Source organism: Pseudopipra pipra, chromosome 2, assembly GCF_036250125.1.
Source record: "Pseudopipra pipra isolate bDixPip1 chromosome 2, bDixPip1.hap1, whole genome shotgun sequence".
NCBI classification, from domain to species: domain Eukaryota; kingdom Metazoa; phylum Chordata; class Aves; order Passeriformes; family Pipridae; genus Pseudopipra; species Pseudopipra pipra.
Window position 1 is genome coordinate 22,163,722 of NC_087550.1, and position 23,746 is coordinate 22,187,467.

The following is a 23,746-nucleotide window of genomic DNA, read 5'->3' on the forward strand; positions in this document are numbered from 1 at the left end:
TCACCGGACTGCAGGTCCTACTTTAAGCCAGAAACAATGCAGGATGATAACAAATATTGCCAATAAACCAGCATAAAAGTTCATGTCTTCTACGGGAAAAACACATTAGTGCAAAATAACCTACTCCTTCTAAGTTTATAGCTCACAAATGTGCTATTGCTGATCATACTGCTTGCTTTATTCTCTCTAGAATGCATGCTCAAAGACCGAACGATGTTGTAAAACAAAACACTAAACTTTGCAGAACAAGAACCACTGATTTTCCACTGAATGTGTATTTTAGATTTGCCTGTGCTTACAAGATCAGGCCATTCTGAAGATTATCTCAGCCAAGCACAGTACTCTGTGTGAGTCAAATTCATAGAATCACTGTTTTTATAGAATGCAAATGCCTGTTCTCTAGTACACTTTGTGAGAAGCTAGAAATTTCTGGGCATTTATTCAGAACAGAATTAACCATAGAAAAATACCCTGTAACGAATGACAACAACAGGATTTGACTCCTGGTCATTAAATCCTTTTATTAACTAGCCTTTAAATTGCAGGATATTTAGCACTACATAAATTTAGGAGATGAGAACAAAACAAAGCTAGTACCAAGGTTATAGCATGCTCAAGACACAGTCTGCTAATACTTGTGGCATAGGATTGGTGAGCTTCCTACTATATTAAAAGGTCAGTGGGAGTTCTCAATAAATGCAATGGATAGTTGGAGGGCTTTCAAAAACTGTATTTACAAATGAAAATGAAAAAACCTGTCCCTGAAGTATCTGCTACTATATTTTTACATTAAGGTTTATATAGAAAATCCTTCCCTACACAAACCAGTGCATATTTCTTCCAAAAATCTTCAAACTACTCAAGGGAACACCAGAGATTTTGGTACACACTCAGTCCATGGAGATCTTTGGGTTCACAGAACATAGAAACAAGTGGAGGCAGGTGCAGTTCCTGTCCCACTATACTGTTCCACCATGGCTCCTGAGCACTGCTGAAAGGTTCCTTATAACACTCCTGTGAACTCAGGAAAAAAATTCACCATTTTTTCATGGTAAAAAAAAATAAAATAATTACAGTAGCAAAGGGACTTGGGCGGGTTTGCCCAGGAGATGCAAGACCATGTCAGAGAGAGAAACCAGAGCTGTATTTTTTTTTGTCCACCCTGCTGGAAAGGCTGAGCAGCTCAAATGCTTTCACACAGGTTGCACTGAGGCACTGAGCCTACTGTCTTGATTTCAGAGATGAATGGCCAGTTTATAAAGAGATTAAGTGACTAACTGGGAATCATTCAGGAAATCAATAAATATTATGTGACAGAGCATAAACATTTTCTCATTCTCAAAATTCAGAGACAATATATGAGTCATCTGCTTCACCAGAAAACAACAAATGTGAAGAAAGGGCACTGGTAGATAAATGGTCACTGCCACTTGCAGGGAAAAAGCTATGAGGAATGTATGAGAAAGCCAGAGAAAAAGCTATGAGGAATGTATGAGAAAGCTGCTTTGCCTGACAGATGTCCATTTTGCACTTTCTCAGTCAAGAATGGGCCACTCACAAAGGCACTCACAGCCCATGAGTATCTAATAAAAATTAATTAAAAGGTCCTGGGGTACTGTGGAGATCTGCTTCTTACAAAATTTTGTCTTCAGCAGTTTTATGAGCTGTAAGCAAAATACATGTTTTAGAGAAAGAAAGGGGGACTCAAATATTCAGCTTTCTGGGCTGTTTCTCTACTGAAGTCACTAAGACATGTATTTTCCGTAGAGAGGAGATAGGCTCCTTTAATGACAGAAAAAAGTAGGAACGTATTTTGGATAAAAGGCCTCTAATGCAAGGTTTCTTTAATAACTAACTGTGATAAACCTACCAAAATTTTCCTCTACATTGTATTTCTGAGTTCACTTTCACTCACCAGAGCAACAGAGCACTTTGTTGCTCCAAACAGATTGGCCATGCCTGCAACACCCGAAAGGCTTAACCGAAGGGCTTATTGTCACCATTGCAGACAGACAGATGCCTCATCAAAAAAATTCAAAGTGCCTTGAGGAACAGGCATCTTTCATTTATGTTTCCAAAGCAGGATGTTAGTTCCACTTCCCAGATGCAGGAATTGAGGCAGAGGATAAACAAGTTGCCAGTGGCAGCACTAATCTACAAATCCAGTGACTTGGCCTTCCTTGCCCCAGTGTAGGCAATACACATATCACTTCTCCTAGGGACACTTTCCTTTCAAATTTTACCTGAACCAAAATAGAAACAAAAACCATAAAGGCAATCCCCAAGCAACAGAAGAGTGGAAGCTCAATGCTCAGCCTGGGATCTGTTTCAGGCTTTAAGCCAGTTCCATGACTGAAATGGGATGTATCCTTTCCTTTGTGGGTAGATAAGGCTAAGGAAAAGACAAACTAATTAGAGAGCCATTTCAGCAGCTTCCAATAATTCTTTTTGACTTTAAAATCCAAATCTGTAGTGAAAAAACAACTTTCTAAGGACCCTTCAAACAGGGTCAGTGTATGTTTAAAATGTGATTACACTAAGAACCCAAATCAAAGCTGCAGATTAGGCACCAGTTATGATGACTTTTCAGTCCCAAAGCACAAAAGAATCAAAAGCATTACTAAATACAACTGGGGGAATTTAATACTAATCCAAAAAAAACAAGAAAGTGAGAGGGAGAAAAGGAGAGCAGGCACACACTTTATGTCTTCTGGGCAGCATTATGTTACTACACACCTAACACAGGACAGATAATCTTCCAACATATTTTAGTCAGTTAAAATGCTAAGGTACCAAGACCTCCTCAGTTACATTTATCTTCTACAGTTTGTTGCTTTACAATACACAGTATTTGAAAATTGTCCTTCACTAAGAAACAGAAAGTAGCAGGGAAGACATCAGACTGAAAAATGTTACAACTGTTTGCAGAGTTATGGCTTGGGATAAAATAAAACAGTGAATAAAGGTCACTTTTAACCTAATATCACTTTAATCAATGAGAGGTAACAGCTGGGCTATTGGGGCTCTTCAGTCCCAGTGCACAACTAACCACCAGCCCTACAAACAGGAATGTTACATTCTCTTCCATTTGTTCTTGGCCAGTTTCCCAATTTAACCATTCCAGTATTAAAAGCTTATTAGGCAAGACAACAGACTGCCTTCAAAGCAAGGCAAGAACTAGCTTCCTCATCTCAACCTCCATATGTCATGTTTTTAAACCCTTCCAATACTTAAAAATAATTCCTCTGGAACAACAACAGGTTTTTTTTACAGGAATACACAAACTTCCATGACTGATCAGATTGATGATCCACCTAATCCAGTAACACATTTCTAAAAGTAACCAGAACCAGGTGCTTAATGTAGCACTATAAGTAGCAATTTCATTTCATGTCTATTTTTTACATTTTAAAATGCAATTTTGCTTCACAGTATAATGAAATTATCTGATTCTTTATGACCAAGTGTTAAGGTCCTGTCCCAAAACTCCAGCGAATCATGATCAGGTTTAACTCCAAGCAAAGTCCTTTTTGAATTCCAGAAGACGGAAAAGCGGGATTTAGAGTTGGGCCCTCCTGCAATGTATTTCAGTTGAAGTTCTCACTAATCTTTGTTTCAGATGACATTGAAAAACACTGTGCAGTAAGAAAACGACAGATGTCCTTCTCATAAGGTGCACTTCTTCCTATCAGTTGGTCAACTCATTCCCTGAAAAACAAGATTTATCTTTTGCCCTTTCTATTTAGGAATAACTCGGCTCTAGGCATTCTTACTATGCAACATAAATACACCATTTCTAGACTCCCCAAAAGTTTGATCAGAGTGATAACCTACAATTATTGATCTCCCAGCTCCACTGTGAAAAAGGACATGCAGTCATTTTTGTATCTGTGCTCTGGAGCACCAAGTGAGTCATGGACGGTCTTCTGAGTGACAGACACCGGGCCAACAATGCAGAAGAGGAGCTCAAAAGCTACTCAGGCTAACCATAAGAATCTAAAAAAAAAAAAAAAGACAAATAGATACAGACAGAAGATGAAGAGGAGCATGTGAGGAAATGGTAAGAGAATATCATTTATAGTGACAGAATCCAAGAATTTCCATCACTCCTCATTTCTGTCTAGGCTTTGGTATTAAAGGAGAACCTCAAGAAGTTTGAAGGGCAGCTTTACAGATACTCATGGACAACCCTATCAACACTGTAGCACTGGTGAAAATCTTTACAAACAAAATTCACTTGAAAATGCTAAAAGGTAACAGGGTGAAGGCAAAAGATATCACCACTGTTTTACTGAAGAATAAAAGTCAGCATTTTGCTAGCACAAGAAAAATTATGCAGATAGTAAATCTTAGGAGACCTTGAAGCCAAAACGACAGAGCATATGATGCAACTGAGAATGGGAACTGATAGAAAGAGTCAAAGGGGGTGAAAGGTTCAAAGGTTTAATCCCAGCTGCAGCTTTCTGAACTGCTATGAACAAGGCAAGACCACACTTGTGGATGCCAGACAGGGCATTAAGACGCAGAATGATGAAAATCTGTAGGGGAAAAAAAGGTATTCTGGGAATTCTTGCATGGGAACAGATGGGAAGAGTCACACGACATTTGGATACAAAGGTGCATACTGATATTCAAGTCAAAGGTCATGGCCAGGCTACAGAAAGTATCCAGCAATTTGGCTGGATACCATTGGTATCCACGCACCAGCGTGTGCCATTTGAGATGGGAATCTGAAGAAGGAAGATTAAGAAGGAAAGATCAATATCTCTGCAATAGTTATGCTGAACTCAAACTGATGGTTGTATATCTACAAAAAACTAGAAAGACTTAGGTTTGTCTTTCTTTGTTCTTGTGTTAAGAGAAAGTTTAAAAAGAAATATCCAGCTTGTTTTGCTCTTTCTTTCAAGATGTTAATTACTTTGTACTCCTTTAGCACATCCACTCTGATCTAATTTTTTTCACTTAAGAAGATTATGGTCAATCACTCTGGCCAGAAGAATGTTTCTATGCCTATAACAACTTTCATTCACTTTTGCTTATTTCTTGAGTGTGAAAAAAACTAAACATGATATTTTAGCTGAGGCTGTACCACTGGATTATATGGTGGCATTCAGTACTGTAATTCAAACCACTCACGTACATAACAACATTTCTTTCTTTTTTTATCTGGCTATCCCTACTGAACACCAAGCATGGGACAATGGTTAAGAGTTACAGAGAGGAAGTGGTTAAAATTATGCCTTGGAGTGTGCATTAGCCCATAATTATAAACAATAACTTTAATCTACTATTGCACTGTCAATTAACTTAACTCTGGAGGTTAAAACCCTCATGAGATGCCCTATAATCTGTTCCAGCCTTTACCAATTTTATATTCCACTTCCTGTGGAAGGTTTGCCAACTCACTGTCCTAGATCAATAGTAAATGTTCTGCAAGCTCTATAATTTATTTTTGACTTGGCAAAAGACTATCACATATTCCTACATTCTGTGTCTTGTGTGTTTTCAGATCCAGTACCCTGCCCTTTTCCTTACACTCTGATTTGAAAAGGGCAGTAACAGAAGAGATTTCAACATATTTAATTTTTTCTGCAAGGTACAGTGAGTTAGACTTGTGCGTAGCTGCATTTTTTTCATTTTTCTAAAACATTTTCAAAAATTTCTGGTAAATTCTGGTTCTGTTAAATCACCAGACATCAGGCCAGTGACAAACTATGAAGTTTTCCTTCATACTTCGATTAAATCTTTTTTCATCTAAATTAGTAAATATGCACATATTTTGTAAATTTACTTCTAGAAAGCTGTATATCCCTGTCTTATCCATTCCAGGTTAAATAAATTAAACCCTTCAAGTTTTCACTGGCTAAATCTCTAATTGTTTTTGCTCTCAGTTGATTATGTTATTTTTGAAACAGAGAGCCCAGAAACTGGACATGACACACAAGTTGGACTCTCACAAGTACTGAGCAGGACTAGTGGGTCCAACATTGTGAACAAATGGGAAACACTCTTTCCAGTTGGAGGATATTTATAAGCTTCAGCAAGGACTGGTTGTGCCATTTGATCTGTTTGTTTCTCTGAAGTATATCTCAGTATATCTTCTCCTCTTCCTTCCTGTCTCAAACTGTTAGAAAGGATTTCCAGACTCAGTTCATCTCCCCCTCTACCTTAACCAGTTCAAATGTAAAATACATTTTTCATACTTCAAAAAAATAAATGTCACTTCTCCACCAGCTACTGAAATCCAAAGTTAGTCTAAGTTGGGAATCCAATGCCAAGCTGCTAAAACTTTATGCAGGAAATAACCAAGAAACAACATCGGCTTAGCTTCAAAAACAAACACCCCAGGCAAGGAATATCCATCATTGCAACTACAGTGAAGAATTCAAAACACAGATGGAAGCGGAGGGACTACTGTTCTCATGGAAGCTAGAATTTTTTTCTAAAAAGTGGTGATAGAGTGGTGAAGTAGGTTGCTTTCATGTTAATCACTTTTTTCCTAGTTTCTCAAAAGAGAAGAAAACCCAGCCAACCTAAAAAACCCCAGCACCACTAGACACCAACAAATGCTTCACCACCCTATATATAATTTATTCAAGGAAAACACAAGAAACAAACTGCATTTAATTTTGCATAAATACATCTTCTGCCTGGACAAATCTGTCTGCAAAAGAATGCCAGCATCTGAAAGCACAGGGCTTTACTAGATAGTTTTCACGTGACTGCAGTACTAAGATTGCCATGTTGTGCATGACCCAGAGGTCACATCTCAAACAATCCACTGTACTTTGAAGTATCTGCAAAGACTTGTATTCATCCTACAACTTTTTTTCCACTTTGAGATTCTGTCTTCAAATAGTTCCTTACAGACTTCTAATTGTTAGGTGAATCAAGGCTATCGCTGGTACCTCTTGGCACTCAACCTTGTAGACAAGATCCAAAGAGAAGTTCCACCTACATCGAGGTGAACTCCACAGTATCTGCACTTCACCTTTTATTACAAATACTTGTCACAAACAGAACATATACTTTCAGATTACTTAAGAGAAAATTGCATTCCTCGTTTTGTCTCAAGCATGAGAAGACAGCTTTCTGAAAACCCTGTTCTAATTCTAGGTTTGCTGAAAATAAAAATAATGAATTAGTCAAACTTATGTCTAAAATGGTAAAAAAAAAAGAAACAATTTCCAGAGTTTGTTTATAATTTTTAAAAATCTTATATACAAATTGTCTTGATAAAAAAACATGAAATAGATACATAGTCCTGAGAATGACAACAGATTTGCACCTCCACTATCCCATCCCCTTTTCCTTTTCCAGATTATTTAATCTCCTTAGTACATACATGTAACTATGCTTAGCATAATACAGAGGTGAATTGGACATTATCATAGTGATGTTTTCTCTCTTTCAAAGAGCAACAAGTATATCACGTGTCAGGAACAGTTCTCAGTTGTTTGCAGTCAGACACATAATCCACTACAATGCTGGATTCCCACTCTCTACAATACTTCTCATTCTCTCTTACACAGTAATTTCACTTGAGATCCTACATAAGTAAACCTTGTTTCTCTACGTGCTTGAGACTGAACTAGTCCTTGATATTCTTTTTGCCAAAGTTAGGTTTGTCTTTGGAGCAACAAACTACTCTCTCAATTGGAATTTTTCTGGCTTTACATAAATAAGAAATATGATTCTTACGGTTACCTGTCATGCAGCATTTTGTTAATCAATGTAAAGTTCTACAAGCTTCTAAACCTGTCTACTCACTACTAAGATAGAAGAGGTCTAGGTCTGTAAGATTTATCATCCACTCAGTATAGGTCTAAAATCATGTTTCTACAGAATATCTTTTCCACTTGGAAAGAAATCATTCCTGTTCCTTTTGCTTTCTATAAGACTTAAATTTTAGTTGAAGAATAATGTGGAAGATGTCACTGTATTTTTTTTTTAATTATATAAGAGGAACAAGGATTTAACTTTAAAAAAAAAGTTAGAACAAAATCTCAAACTTAACACATACTAGGAGAACAAGCCTGTCTGGGTAATCAGTCTCATGCCTAAGAGCTCTCCCTTGCCTCTAGGCAGACCTTTCAGTTTGCATCAGGTCCAATGAAGTCTTGACTAGCAGTTTTGCTTCTCAAGTTCATGGCACAGTTCTAGCCCCAAATTTGTTTCAGGCAAAACTCTAACATTAGGAGAACCCATGCTGCAGCCTGAGAGTGCAGAAAAGGACAGCAGGATTTCACCTCTCAAGCTCTGTGCTGCAACCTACATTCAAAATCTGACTATAACACACTTCTTTAGCCTGACCATCACTATTTTCAAATTTTTCCCCTGTTTATTTTTCAAAAGAAGTAACTAAAGGCCACATGAAAGAAACTTTAAACCAGTCATGAAATACCAAATTCTAATTCCTACAGCAAACATGACTAAACTGTTACAAATAAATACATTAAAGCTAATCCCACCCAGTGATCTATAAGATGCTATTTCTGCTCACAAAAGAGTCAAGTCATAACTGTCCTCAGGGCATTAAACTGATATTTAATCATTTTGGTGAATTTAAAATTTTGGCCTCTGAGCACTACTTTTAATACCTCCAGATCCAGTAACATGAGGGGAATTACAAAAAGAGAATATCTAAGTGATTGCAACTATGATCTTGTATCTGAAGTATCAGAAGCACAAGAAGCAAGAGGATTACAGAACACAGATCTGCACTAAAAATTTCAAATTATTAAATAACTTAGCCATACAACCCTAGAGCTCTGCTTACTTGACTGAAAATTGGTCTCCAGAGAAGAGAAGACTAAAAGAAAAGTCTGACAGATGCCAAACGCGTCAAACCATGACATATCTCCCTTGTTAGAACAAGTGTGCACAGAGTAGCATCAGGTTGCTTTTGCATTCCAGCTCCCAATAAAGAGGAACCAGACTGCTCTTGCAAATCCTCTTTAGAGTTAAAACACAACCATCTCACTGCTGCCAGCCAGGGAAGCACTTCATCTCCACTGGGAGGAGCCACCAGAGAATGAGCTAAAGCTGTTTAGTTCAGAGCTCTGGGATACACAGCCTTCCATGGCCTTCCCAGCCATTTTCCCATCTCTGATCCTCCACAGAATACATTATGCTGACACCAGATTGACAAAATAGCTACTGCCTCACTTCTTTAAGAGATATGTATGATGCACATTCCTAGAGGGCCAGTGATGCCATATGAGGAGCGGCTGAGGTCACTTGGTCTGTTCAGCCTGGAGGAGACTGAGGGGAGACCTCATCGTAGTCTACAACTTCCTCATGAGTGGAAGAGGAGGGTCAGACACTGATCTCTTCTCTGTGATGACCTGTGACAGGACCCATGGGAATGGCCTGAAGTTGTGTCAGGGGCGGTTTAGGTTGGATAGTAGAAAAAGGTTCTTCACCCAGAGGGTGGCTGGACACTGGAACAGGCTCCCCAGGGAAGTGGTCACAGCACCAAGCCTGACAGAGTTCACAAAGTGTTTGGATGATACTCTCAGGCAGATGGTGTAACTCTTGGGGATGGTCCTGTGCAGGGCTGAGTTGGACTCAATGATCCTTGTGAGTCCCTTCCAACTCAGCTTATTCTGTGATTCTGTGATACCATCCCTCCAGCATTACCAGCATCCTTGACAGCTGAAGCTAAACTTCACATAACTCCCTTGACACCCTTTATCAGGCCTCAGGGTTCCCTGCAGCCTGGCAGATTAGTTGGACACTTGCTTACAGGACTTCTCTAGTGGGTGGTCGCTGCACCAGGTCCTGCGGGTGGTGGGGCTGCGCTGCTGCGGCTGCCTGGGAACAGCTGTTCCCGTGTGCCTGTCAGGAGAGGGTCAGCAAGGCCAGAGATAAAACCAATACTGATTTTCCACTACTTTGTCACTGGATAGGAACCCTATAAACCCCCTATGGCAATCAAGGTCAATTCCTAAGGACTCTGTCCAAGAATCAACCAGCATAAACTAGGAATTACATCCAGCCATTTGACAGCAAGGTAAGCTCACTGAAAAGCACTCTAGTTTACAGCTGTTTTTCAAGCAAACCATCTTCCAGGATAGAAAAACAGAAGATTTCTCCTTCTAAGAATTAGTTATGCAACAGACCCTGGAGAAAAAACAAACCCTGGGAAAAAGAACCAGAAAGCAAACCTCAAATAATTAATTCTGTCAAATGTTTCTGCAGAAATAAAGACTAAAGCTCTGCATAAACTCCAGTGTGTAAGTGAAACTTCAAGTAATTGTAAATATGTAATGAGCAGCTTATATTCATGGTAATTAGATAGTGAAGTTCAAAGCCTCAGCAGTGCATAGGAAATGGCAAAAAGGTTTATTTTTAGAAACTCAATACTGAAAATTTGTAGAGCACAAATCAAAACTCCAATGCATAAGAAGCTCTGCTGCTTTGATCCACATAAATTCCTCTCTACGCCTCTGGTTCTGCCAAACCACCCTTTCACACTGGCCACACAAGATTTCCTTTCCTCTCCTCCTACTGTGCTTCCACGTAGCTCCTTCCCACCAAAACAGCAGGGTGGACAGCCACAGCTAGATGGGGTAAGCAAGTAGTTCATTTTTAAGACCAGGCAGTCTCCTGCATGCAATTTTGCCAAAAGGGCAGCTCATTAGTTGCTATAGCACCTATTTCAACTGAGATACAGGAAGACACAAGAGATGTTGCTGGTACAACCAGAACGTCTCGAGTATCACTGAACACAGTTGCTAACAGATATTAAAAGGGAGATGAGGAGGACTCCCAAAAACTGTCGTAAAGGTAGCACACAGCTCTCTGCTCTGTTGGGATTCTTCCAACTGTGACAATAAAAAATGCTTTGTAAAATGACCATGTGCACCAAGAGATGCCACTCAGTGATATTTCTGTTGTTATTCACAAAAATAAGCTGAAGAAGAATATGAAAAACACTAAGGAAGACAGAAGAGGACAGGCTAAGAAAGCTAAAATCTCTCCCCTGCAACACTCCTGGTCTATTGGGCTGATGTTGGAAAGTTCCTGCCGCCCTTGTGAAGAATGATCCATCTCACTTAAAACTGCACACTGGAATCGGTCCAGCTGCAATATGAATCCACACCAGTGCTCTCAGCCAAAGACAGAGGCCACTGCTCAGCCAGTGTTTCTACCCCTTCCTAAGACCAACTCTTCATCAGAAGTGAGACTTCTGCAAAGTTTTACAAGACCTCCTCAGTCTCATAATCTCTTTAAGAGGTGCAGTGCCTGTGGGTTTTGAAACATACAAAGTAATATTGGAGAAAAAAAGCTGGGACAAGTGGTCTTAGTACAGTAAAAGCATGGCCAGTCCTTGAATTCCATCATTTTTGATGTTAACTTAAAATTACGTGTTGGTTTTGGCTGGAGTAGAGTTAATTTTCTTCAAGTAGCTACTATGGGGCTGTATTTTGGATTTGTGCTGGAGACAGCACTGATAACACAGGAATGTTTTATGTTATTGCTGAGCAGCTCTTACACACAGTGGAGGCCTTTTCTTCCTCTCACACCATCCCACCAGTGACTAGGTTGGGGGTGCACAACAAGTTGTGATGGGACACAGGTGGGACAGCTGACCCCAACCAATCACAGGGATATTCCATACATTATAGAGTCATGCTCAGCATATAAAGCCAGAGGAATAAGATGGAACAGTGTGTGGGGGACATTCGGAATTGTGGCATCTTTCCAAGTAACCTGGAGGTGGCTGAACACTTGCCTACCAATGGAAGCAATGAATGAATTCCTTGTTTTGCTTTGCTTATTAAACTGTCTTTATCTCAACCCACAATTTTTCCCACTTTTACGCTTCCAAGTCTCTCCCCCATCCCACTGGGACAGAATGAGTGAGCGGCTGTGTGGGGCTTAGTTGCCAGATGGGTTTAAACCACAACAGTCCCTTTTGGCACCCAAGGTGGGGCTCACAGGGTTTGTGATAGTGCCACATTTGATTGAAATGTGCTGGACTGAGTTTATAGCTGTTATTGCTGTTCAGCTATTAATCGTGAGGCTCCTGTGCCTCCATGGGGCTTGTTTGCCTGAGTCTAGTGCTGATGAGTGGTGGCTTTTTACTTTCCCTGCTGGCTGTAGAGCTGTGCTGCCGATCACCTTACTCTGCTGATCCTGGGAGCATTTGGATAAATGGCACTGGTGATGCACCTGGGCTGGCAGGTGGCCAGGACATTGCTGCTGTTTGTGCTGCTGTGCTGGACAGGCAGGAACTCCAGTGTGAACTTGAGTCAAAGGGATTGCGACCTGTGGATGAGCCCACATGGGAGCAGGACACCTCAAAGCATCTGTGGTCATGGATAAGCCTATGCCAGAGTAGGTACATCTATACACCTCTATGGCCATGGTTCTGTCTGTGCTGCAGCAGCAAGTATACTCTGAAGGGATTGTGGTTCAAGTATAAATCCACGCTGGAGAAGGTACACCTTGAAGCATGAGTCATTCTGGAGCACCTCAAAAGCATGTGGCCATGGATAAGCCCATGACATAGCAGTATACCCCTGGAGGGACTGCAGCCACGGGTAAGGCCATGCTGGAGCAGGTTTAGTTCTGAAGGGACTGTGGCTGTGGGTAAGGCCATGCTGGAGCAGGTACATCTCTGAAAACATTGTGGCCTGTGGCTAATGCCACGCTGGAACAGGTGCATCTCAAAGCAACCATGACCATGCATAAGCCTATGCTGCAGCGGGCATTCCCCTGGAGACACTGCGGCACATAGATAAGGCACAATCCTGGGTACAACCTACGGGCTGCAGTCTGTGGATAAGTCCAAGCCTGAGCAGGGTTAAGGGGAGGAATTAACTGCAGTGTTAAACCCTTCAGTCTGATCCAAACGGAACAGAAGTGAAGCTTGTAATGGATAAACCTTTAAATTGTTGTAAGTTGTGATGTGAGTTGCACGTTATAGGAATTATTGTAGCAGGAACCACCTAAACCAATGAAGGACAAGCCTTAGATGAAGCAGTGCAAGTGCAGCAGGGACCTGACCTGAGCTGGCTTTAGTGCTCAGTAACTCCACACAAAACATTCTATCCTGTCCTGAGTGACCACAGTAACAGATGGAGCCCAAAGTCATGGACTAAATGAACTCAGTACGCCTTTTGTGGACATTTGTGGACCTTTTGCAAACATTTCACAAGGGTGGTCCACAAATTAAGGGAAGCATATCTGCATATTGTATTAAAGGATGGGAAGGGGGGAAAGAGAGTAATAGACAGGGCACTATGAAATCTACAGAGACAAAGAAGATTAAAAATAGGAAGAGACAACCTGAGCTCACTAAGATAGAGTCTGAGCCTCTATATGTAATAGAAATTATATCAAGTATAGAAAAGCGCAGTCCAAGCCATCTATATATTCATCCTGCCACATAAAAATTTGTCCTCTGCAAACAGGTAGCTAGGTAAAGTCATAGACCCAGCTGCTGCCCATATTTCTGTAAAAGGAACATCACTCTGTCTTTGCTGCATGGCAGACTTATCAGTAGCAGATACCATGCAAGGCCCGGAAAAGATAACAGGGATATTATCAGCAGCAACTGCGAGACTCTTTCTTGTGAAAGCCTTTTCATTTTTTTCAGCAAGCTCTCCAGACATCCCACATGAGGTGTGAAAGGCCTGGAAACTGCTCCAGCCACTTCTGCTGTTTCCATTTCAGCTATCCACAGAGAAGTGATTGAAATGCTGCAGTGTGCTGCGCATCTTACTAAGAAAAAACTCAATGCTCTCACATGGCAATATTTATTCTGCATTCAAAAATACTGTTTCAGTGCCAGAGCCAAAACATTTTACTGCACTCACTGCTCCTACATCTAAGTACAGGACACACGAGTGAGATTATTTTTGCATGGTAACTGTAGGGCATTAAACATTTCCAATACTCATATGGCAAACTCACAGGACATTCTCTGGCACAGAAAACATCACAGAGTCCACCAAACCCTTTAGGTCTTTGGTTAATTTTCACTAACAAGCCTTTTCTACATTCCATTCCCACTGCATTCAGCAGAACAAGATTCATAAGAGCACAAATCTCCCTTTGTGAGTAGTTTTAATCTAATGTGTTACTGCATGAGTGGAAGGCCCTGCAATATAGCCAGTGCCCTGCTTTCATTCTTTTGTAAGGATGCTAACCTCCAGCAGGTGACTGTGGTGGGCAGACAGGACCAAGGACAAGGTAAGTTGTCACAATAAGATTCATCAAATCTCATGTACGCTTTTAGCCTTCTTTTTTCACCTCTCCCTTCTTATTCTGAAATTAACAAGTATCCACATGGAAAGCACATAACACACTCACTCTTCATGGAACTGAACCACAGAAACACTAAATGTGTATGAAGGACAATGTATCTGCATGGTTTTGTAAGTACTATGAAATATACTCTGTGCTCTGGCAGTCTCATTCTCCCAAAAAATGGGTGTAGGAATGATCATGGATACAATGAAGCATGCACTGCTTTCCCCTCTGCTATCTGCATTGCTTACCTTCATTAACAGCATGAGGCTTAATAATGCAACAAGTACAGTTTGTGAATGTTGCACTGCTCACTGGTCCACGACCCCCACTGGAGGGAAAGAACAACTCCAGCTCCTGAAAACAAGTGTAATTGAATACATTTTAGATTGATCTAGCTGCATGTATCAGCTTTCATCATAAGTAACAATAGGTGAAGTATCCATAAGTACAGAAGATAAACCTTACGTACAGGTATTTTTTTTTTTTTTTTGCTACAAATACTTCTTCCCTATACTATTACTCAAATGTGTCTTTTCATCTTTGGCACCATTGCTACAATCATAAAAACATGATCGGAATATTTTTTGCAATGTCTTCCCTTTCACTTCTAAAATGCAATCTGTATACACTCAGAGCATTCAAAATGCTGCTGCCACAATCATTTGGTAGAGGTGTTCCCAGGTTTCCAAATTCTCTCTCTTTCCTCACTATCTTCCCAAATACAGTCCCATACACACATATTTTGTCTTCCCTTTTTTTCAAACCATGTTTTCCACTATATAAGCAAAAATATAACTACTATCCATTTCTCAGTACATTTTCTTTCCATATACAAAACTGACCTCCTTCCCATTTATTTATATTTTTCCCCTTTCCTCTTAAACAACTAAACTTTGTCTAAAATTGCCGACTCATTCCTCATGCCTTATTGACCTTATAATTTTTTTTTTTTTTTTTGAATCTTACTGAATTGCAGCTGATGAACTCAATTGCTTTGATTTCTGGGATAAAGCAAAAGAACCTTTTTGCCTCTGATCACTTCTTTTCTTCCCACCATCACTATTCAATTATCATATAGCTTTGGGCCTTAGATCATACTAGGGTGAGCTTGACAGTCAGGTTTCTTTCCTCAGTGATATTTTTTCACTGTTCACTGCCAGTTTCACACTTTTTCCATACCATTTATTCCCATATGTTACACAATCTGCAAATTAACAAATCTGTAAAACACAGATTCCATTTCAGACCTATTGGTCAAATTCAGTAAGAGAACTGATAAATTTCTATTTAAGGGAAAAAAATTACATCCAGGAAATACTACTACCAAACCTATCTGATTTTTTCCTTTATAACAGTAGCAATGCTAAAGGTCATTTCCTGGAAAAGTCTCATTTAATTTACTAGCTCAATTCAAATGGAATAGACTTACCTGTCTCCCAGTCTTCAGCTCACAGCACTTCGACAATTTCTGTAATCCTTACTCAAACAATTATACAATTCAAACTAATGGATCTTTCCATAGAAGGAAAAACGGCTTTTGTTTTTCTGCTAGAAAATAATCCACATTTTGAGTGGGCACATCTGAGACAAAAGGGTTCATTGCCTACATTCTTATACTGATAAAATGCTGCATGTTTCAAAGACCTTGTCCCACTCTGTTAACTTCTGTTTACTCTAAAAGTAGTGGCCAGGAAAAGGCAGCAAAATATGCATACTATTCAACACTTAGTTTTATCCATTAAAATACATTAAAATAAAAGGAAATTAACTTAATAATGCTGAAGGACTGGCATAATGAAAACCCAAACTATAACGATGTAGAGCCTTAAAAAAAAATAAAATTCTTTTGCTTTCCCTTTATTCCTGATTTAAAGAAATTACAAAATTTGGTTTGCAGAGAGACAGCAGCTTAGAGTGTATCAGAGACATACTTTCACTTGTCACTTAGCCCCCAGAAGAACAATGCAGCCTTCCAGTTTAACTGTTCAGCTTATAATACATTCGTTAAATGTGTTTGGGACTTCAGTTTTCTGTCAGAAGAGTTCATTTAGGTCCCTTTATCTTATATTCCTTTCTTTTCAGAAAAGCTTCTGCAAGGCACAGCCAATTAGTTTCCATAGCAACTGCTATACAGCCATATAATGCTGGGCCTACTAAATTAAAATAGGCACAAGGGCATTAAATTCACAATTTTGGTTGATTTATTGAAGATCAGTATCAGCAACACCACAAAGATGCACATACCTACAGAGGTTCAGTAAAATAATTCCAGTGCCATAAAAATGCTGCAGATGAACAGGGCCTTTCAGACAGCATTTCAAAAATAATGAAATGTGAAAAGAACAACAAACTTAAACCAAAGAACATACTTATGCTCCTAATCAAGATTTTATGCTCTTTCCTACACTTCAGAAGCTGGCACAGTTGTCATGGTAGTACACAAGAACAAAGAGAAACTATCACCCTTATATTTGAACACATCTAACTATTTAATCAGAACTTCAAAGACTTTTCTGACTGTAATTCTCCTTCATCAGAAAAGATCAATTTTATCTGAACTCTTTTTGACTCTGTAACATCTTCACCAAGTCTGCCACAAGAGAAAGTACCTCAGGTCCAGCATATGACTTCTTGCCAAAACCAGAGGCACTGCGAGAGGATCCAGTAGCTCAGGCACAGTGCAGATCAGCAAGATGAGTCCCTGACCAGCAGAAAACTGCCCATGCTTTGCTGTCAGCCTGCTACACCACACAGCCTAATGTCAGCCACAAGAGGAGGCTGACCAACCCTGCCCTCACCACTGGCATATGATCTCTGTGTACATTTTCTTGTATAAGCTGCGTGGCAGCTTTTAGGTATTCTGAGGCAGATCTCTCTCCAGCTGTACTACTGCAGCTGTTCCAAGTTAAACACAGGAAAGACTAGGATGAAGGAAGCAAAAACTGCTATCTTTTCCCCACTGGTCGACAGCTAAAACACCACAGCAACATACCAATCAACCATGAGATAAACTTTATTCTTGCCATCACTTCTCAGCATGTCTATCCCACAGCAATGCACACAAATAATCTCCTTAATTCTACAGAAACACTGGCAATACCTATCACCCAGTTCCAGGGCTTTTTCTTAGCACTAAGGAAAGACACTGCAAACAAAGCAAAACAGAACCAAACTCCTCAAAGCCATATTCAATATATTACCTCTCAAAGCACAAAGCCCTACAGAGTGGCCTGTTTTCATATTTTTTCATTCTGAACAGTAACAGCAAAGTAGGCTGCAGGCAGAGGACTAGTGAGGACTGTGGAGGAGAACAGATAAGCGAAACACAGGAGGGCACAAAAGGATTTAATTTTTTAATCCCTTCCTTTTTATGACCAACAATGGTAGGCTCTAGGTAGACTACGCAGACTGTGCAATTAACTCATTGTTTGTGATGTACAGAAGACATTAAAAATGACCAGGCATGCCCTCCTGATCAAAGTGCCCAAGGTTCCCCTTTGTGACAGAGATAAATAAGATTTCTCTTTTCAGACAGTTTATTTTTCCATGCTAACAAGGATCCATGAAGAATATGGAAACTAGTTCCAAACTCAAGTGTGGAAAAAAAAATGAGATTCCTGACCCAATTGTTAAAAGACAAAGTTAAAATAAACTTCAGTCAAGAAAGTCAGAAACTTACTTTAGCAGCTGAAGCAACTGAATCTGGGCCATGAGCTGCATTTCTTAGGCCACCATGTCCAAAGTTCTCTCTGATGCTGTCCAGTGTATCACTTTCAGTTGTTGCAGGGTTTGCTGGCCCCACTATTGCTTTCCACTTACTAACTGCATCGTCTCCTAAGATCTCCATAGCAAGAACGGGACCACTCGTTATGAACTGGAGAAGCTCACTGCAAAATGGAAACAGCACATGGTGATCCATGTTACAAATCAAACCCAACAAAAACATGATCCAGTGGAGATGCTTGGAACACAACTTTGCAAGGCCTTGAGCAACCTGATCTAACTCTGAAGTTGACTCTTCTTTGAGGAGGAGGTTAGACTAGGTCATGTGCAGATATTCCCTTATTATGGTTATAGAAAAAGAACCAGATAACACAAACCCACTCAAGCTACTTTGTAGAATGTTAGATTTCAAAAGAATTTGTAAAGGATCAGTACTGGTGTCCTAGCAACAGTGAAAGAGAGACCCTGCTAACCACTTATCTGACAGGAATGACTCCTAAGTATGTCTCCCCTGCACAGCAGGATTTCAAGGCTCTCGCACATGACCTGTGTAGGTACCCCACTGATAGAACGTCAGCACTGCTTTTGAGACAGATTTCTCCACTGTCCCATGGACCTCTCCCATGGATTTTGCCCAGCCAAAGTCCACAGTGGGAGAAAAGGGAAAGACTTGTAAAGTTTGTGTGGAAGAGAGGACTTAATCATAAAGTGAGTTATTACATTCTGGCATAAGCAGAAATCAACTGATTTTAATGGGATGAATCCAAGGAGAAGAAATTGTCAGAAGCAGCCTGCTTCCTCTCCTGACCACCTCACTCAAACAACCACTCAAAACTGGTAAACCAAACATTCTATTTAAAAACTAAACAAAGTGTCACAACTATAATTCTATGTCTTTACAAAACATGAATACCAACAAGCCTGTCTTTTCACTGTGTAGTCTGGAGAGAATCAACAAAGGAGGACATTGAGTCAATGCTTTTTGCACTACTTTGTTAAAAAAATAGAGCTTTACACAATCATAGTTGTGGATGAGTATGCTTCTCCAACCATCTTCTGCCTAATGATCATTTATGCAGTGATCGCTGGGCAAAAAGAGAAGAGAAATACTACAAGTTCTTTGCCAAAGAAATGATATTAAAACTGTGAAAAGTTACATACAGAAACTACATAGCAGAAAGCTATTGGAACTCAGGTTCTGTTGGTCAGAGACTGCTTGTTTAGGACACAGTTAAATAGCTTACGCTTACATACACACAAGAAAAAAGCAACTTTGACAACACTGTTTACTGTGCAGACTAATCCTTGTATATTAAATGTATTTTTAAAATTAAATTCTTTAATATGAAAACCACCATTTTCCAAACAAGTAGATTTATTATTTTTCCCTATCATTCACTAGACTTACATTGACTAGTGAACTTGCAAACTAAATCTGAATTTAAAGGCAAGTAAAACAAAATTAAAGATAAATGAGTTGTAGATTTCACATTTCACTGCCTTGAAGATTCTTGTTTCTATTTGATTTGTAATGGTTTGGAACAATTTATTTCTAATTTAGAGAAAAATCCTATACAGAAGATGCAGCCAATAAGACTGTACAATGGGAGACAGGCACATCACAGTGGACAAAGGCTTCAGTTCCTCAGACAATTGCCATTAGTGTAGATAGACATCTGGGAAATAATACTGCAGGCAAAATTCCTGCTTATTTATCAACATATTCAAGCAGGCTTACTCAGCAAAGAAAAGGCAATTCTAAGTCATCTGTCCTCTGACCTCCAACATGGTCAGACATAGCCTGGGGCCATGTCTCTGTGAAGGGCTTGAGTTTGGACCCACAATAAATCAGCTGCTGTTCCAGCTGACCCTAATTCTCAAGCATTTCATGACAGTACTGAAACCAGGTCTTTTGACCAAGTCAGTGCAAACTCAGGCATCAACATGGTTGAAAAACACAAAGCACCCTCTTCCTAGAAGAGGCAGACTACCAAATCCAGAGGGAGGAAAAGAAAGCTGGCACTTTTAGGAAAAGCAGAAATGTCAAAAGCTCTAGGTCATAAGCATTAATCTGGTCAGTTATGGAAAGACTAAGGTCTTTCACGCTAGGTGGAGCAGTCCAGCATCATGGAATTAGGACATTTTGCCCAAAGGTAGCAGTACAATTAGAACTGCCCCATGCACTATCCTTCCAGTCACTTATGACTTGGGGTACTTGCTACTAAGTTGATTCTTACAGCTTAAGTGTTCCCCCTAATTCTCATTATCTGCAAGCTCCACCCTGATCCTGAAGATGCTCCTTCCCTTGGCTTTGAAGTTTTGCCTTGCTAGGAGCATTTTCACTTCTGAAAGACAAAAGACATTCCCCTGGTATCATCAGGCTGCAAAGAGTGTGGGTTAAAACCCTGAATAGCTGAAATAAGGATCTGTCCCTGGAGGAAGATGAAAAGGATGCATACTTTGCAAAGGGCTCCACTCGACTAAGACAAGCTCTGATTTTCCCATGGTCCTGTGGTAACAAATATAGTAAATAAATCCTGTGCATTCAATAAATAAGCTTAATATATGTCAAGCTGAAATCGATATACCTACTGATAAAAAGGTTTTGCTCGATGGTCTACGTAGAAATCAGCTGCTTCTTTTCTGGAAAAGTAAAAAGACAGATGTAGCTATATACACACACATATATACATAAAATACCCCCTGAAAACCACAAACTATCATTCATCAGAATGTTTCTACAGGTGATGTATTCCTAAGCTGGACAGCTTGTTGGGTGTTCATGCCCAATAACAGAAACTACATTTGATTTTCTGTCATATTTTGTGTGGCTACAGGTATAGTTGGTGACTCCTTGTGCTCCTGCTCTGGGAAGGAAGCAATTACTGAAGCCCATTTCAGGGTCACTGATGGTCCCCACACTCTCAGGCTGAGAAACAATGCAGCAGAGTCACCTTCTTGCCAAGCCATTTGCTGGTTTTTTCATCTTTCATCTGTAGAAGGAATATTGGTTAATGAAGTTTGACTTTAAAGCAAAACCAAACAATTTATCTGCTTCACTGGAACATTTCCTTATCAAGGCTAATTTTTTATTACATTGCTGCACAACAAAATATTGCATAACCTGGTTTCTATACAGTATCCTCAAACCTTAAAAGTCCCATAGGCAGCTCAATGCCCTCCAGATTAAAACTTTCTCCCACATTTTCACACTTAAAAACTGAATTTGGTCTTGCACATCCCCTCAGTGACTACACGCTGCTTTCTTCCAAAGCAATGGGGTTTCTGCAATGAGGGGTCTCCTCACATTGCCAGGCAAATAAAGGCATGGGAAGCAAAAAAAATACCCTTTTCAGACAGGGTGGTGGACCTTTCCAAGCTCTGCACTGCCACAGCCACACTACCGAACTATACACGTTTTGGGGACCACCACAGGACATACCACCATCCATCCTCTGATGGGTATACTGCTTTGTGGCTTTTCACCCCACCACCCCCTGCAACCAGCCAACCTACTCTTTTCTCTGTCTTTTTCCCCAGCTGCTTCTCATGTTTAACTCTTACTTACTAAATCGCTTTTTCTGCATGGCAACAGCTAGAAAAATCCACGGAGGTTTTCAGCTCTAAACCTGCTATTTTGAAACTTCAAAATTCCAGTTCAGAACACAGGCTCAGTCATGGCTTGTTCCAAATCCTGGTGTGTGGCACTTTCTGAAGCTGGAACTTGTGGAGAAGGACAAGCTCTTCAGGAGGACTGACAAGTGACAGGAAGCAATATTGCTGGCCTCTACTCTGGGTACAAAGTTCATAAGCAAAGCAGTGCTGTAGGGACTAAAAGATTCCAAATTGTAAAATTGTTTTTACCTACAGAAACAGGTCTTCTAATTTTTTCTGGTCACTTTGAGCACCTCCCTTTACTGAATGAAACTGCCTGCATATTTTTCAAATAACAGATTCCAAGTCTGAACAAAGGCATGGTTCTGTCATCTGAAATGGAACTTTTGACATCTCTCTCCCCTTTACATTCCAGACCTACACCAAATATTGCCAGAGTAAACAAATAACATCAAGAAGGACCTAAGAAGAATTTAATTTTCCTAACATTTATCGATGCTTGAACAGTTGCATCTTTCTCTAGCTTTTTTTATTAAAATGATCTGATTAATTCCCGGGTTGTTGCTTTCAGTTCAGTTTAAGTATGAGCCACTAAGAATCCAAAAGATTTTAAATAAACATATAGTGAATATGCTTTCCTTCCATTTCCTAACTAAGGCAGAAACAGGATGTAAAAATTATGCTAGACACAGGAACTCTTGCAATCTCAAGCTTCAAACCTACACTCTGCTAAAGTTTTGCCTACAATTCACTATTTCACCAGAAAGTCCACTTCTGAAACTAATTCACCCAATAATTTTGGAAAGCAAATATGAAAAGCGTATGCAAAGAGATTAAGTGTTATAATTTCTGAATGCAAAGAAGTATTTGAGGGATATATTTCTGAAGCAAATTGAGCTCTACTGCTCAGTTAAATTCAATTGAAATAAATATTAAAGTGCAGTTGTGCTGTGTAACTTAGATCCTTTTCAATTTCATTATTAGTTCTATGCTTTTAAGGAATGGAAAACAGTGTTCACATGGGTATAATAGACTGAACTGACATATGATTAAACGAAGAGACTAGAGAAACAAGTGCCTGCCCACACTTTCATATCTTGGCTACAACTTTTACAGAAGGTATGAATCTACTTAACAGTGATTGACAGACAAATGTTGTTAATAATGCCTTTAAAGAAAGCAGTAGTTGATAATGCTGATTTGAACAAGAATGCCTGCAGAAATCTAAGGGTAGGACACTTTGGCAAAGCCATAGTTCTATTATTTTAAAATGGCACAGTCTCAAGAAATAGAGTATGCAAAGAAACCACAAAATACTCAAGGCACTATTTAAATACATTCAGTATCACAGCACAATCTTGTGCTTATTAATAATTATTTTCAATTATACAAGACAACTAGAAATGTTTATATAGAAATAGGCAATAAAAGTTCATGTCTCGGTTTCTTCCCTTCAGTATGAGTCAACTCTAACGCACCTGACTTGGCTCAACAGTTCAACTTCCCAGATAGACACTGAAATAAAGCACCATACAAAACAACTCATCAGATCAAATCTTTCAGATTGCAGGAGAGGAAGACAAAAAAAGCTGGTTTGAAAGACACTGTGAATTGTAAATCAACACTAGAAACTTGGTTGAACTCGTGAATTGGAATTGTTTAATGGAAGATCTGGGACCAGTATCATCAAACATTGAAGCAGGTGAATGCAGAGATGAGGAAGAAGTCATAGTTGTTTTATCAGTATTTCATAAAGCCAAAAAGGTTTTGAGGTATAGGAAATTTGTTCCTGACTTCACAGCTAAACCATAACAACACATAAATACGGTATTATGTAAGACATAGCTTTTCTTTTCAAAAACATATTGTATATGCAAAGCAATAAAGGAGAAATAGTGCAGTAACTTCAGGAAAGTCTCATAAGATAAAATGATCACGTTCTCTTTCCTCTGCAGCATGCCTTCTTTTAAATCTTTTGGCTCAATGAGGCAAGTGGAGAACAGTGAAGGCTGGGAGGATTAGGAAGATGCGCAAGTAAAATCTGTCCAACTCTGCAACATCATCATCAGATCACTTGCTTTGCCTAGGACTTCCAGTCATAAACAAGCATGAATCTGAGAGCATAAATTAAGACAACAGATTT

The 23,746-nt window shown here is 39.6% G+C and overlaps 1 protein-coding gene across 4 annotated transcripts in view; it reads right to left on the minus strand.

Annotated features, from left to right (window-relative positions):
* The window catches only part of NME7 (NME/NM23 family member 7), a 90,715-nt gene that overhangs the window by 39,885 nt on the left and 27,084 nt on the right, over positions 1-23,746 (minus strand). For all 4 annotated transcript variants that reach the window (XM_064644343.1, XM_064644344.1, XM_064644345.1 and 1 more), the window contains 3 exons: positions 20,581-20,631; positions 17,945-18,152; positions 14,514-14,619 (listed from right to left, as the gene is read on the minus strand). In XM_064644343.1, coding sequence (XP_064500413.1) covers positions 14,514-14,619; positions 17,945-18,152; positions 20,581-20,631 — 365 coding nt within the window. The remainder of the gene's footprint in view (positions 1-14,513; positions 14,620-17,944; positions 18,153-20,580; positions 20,632-23,746) is intronic.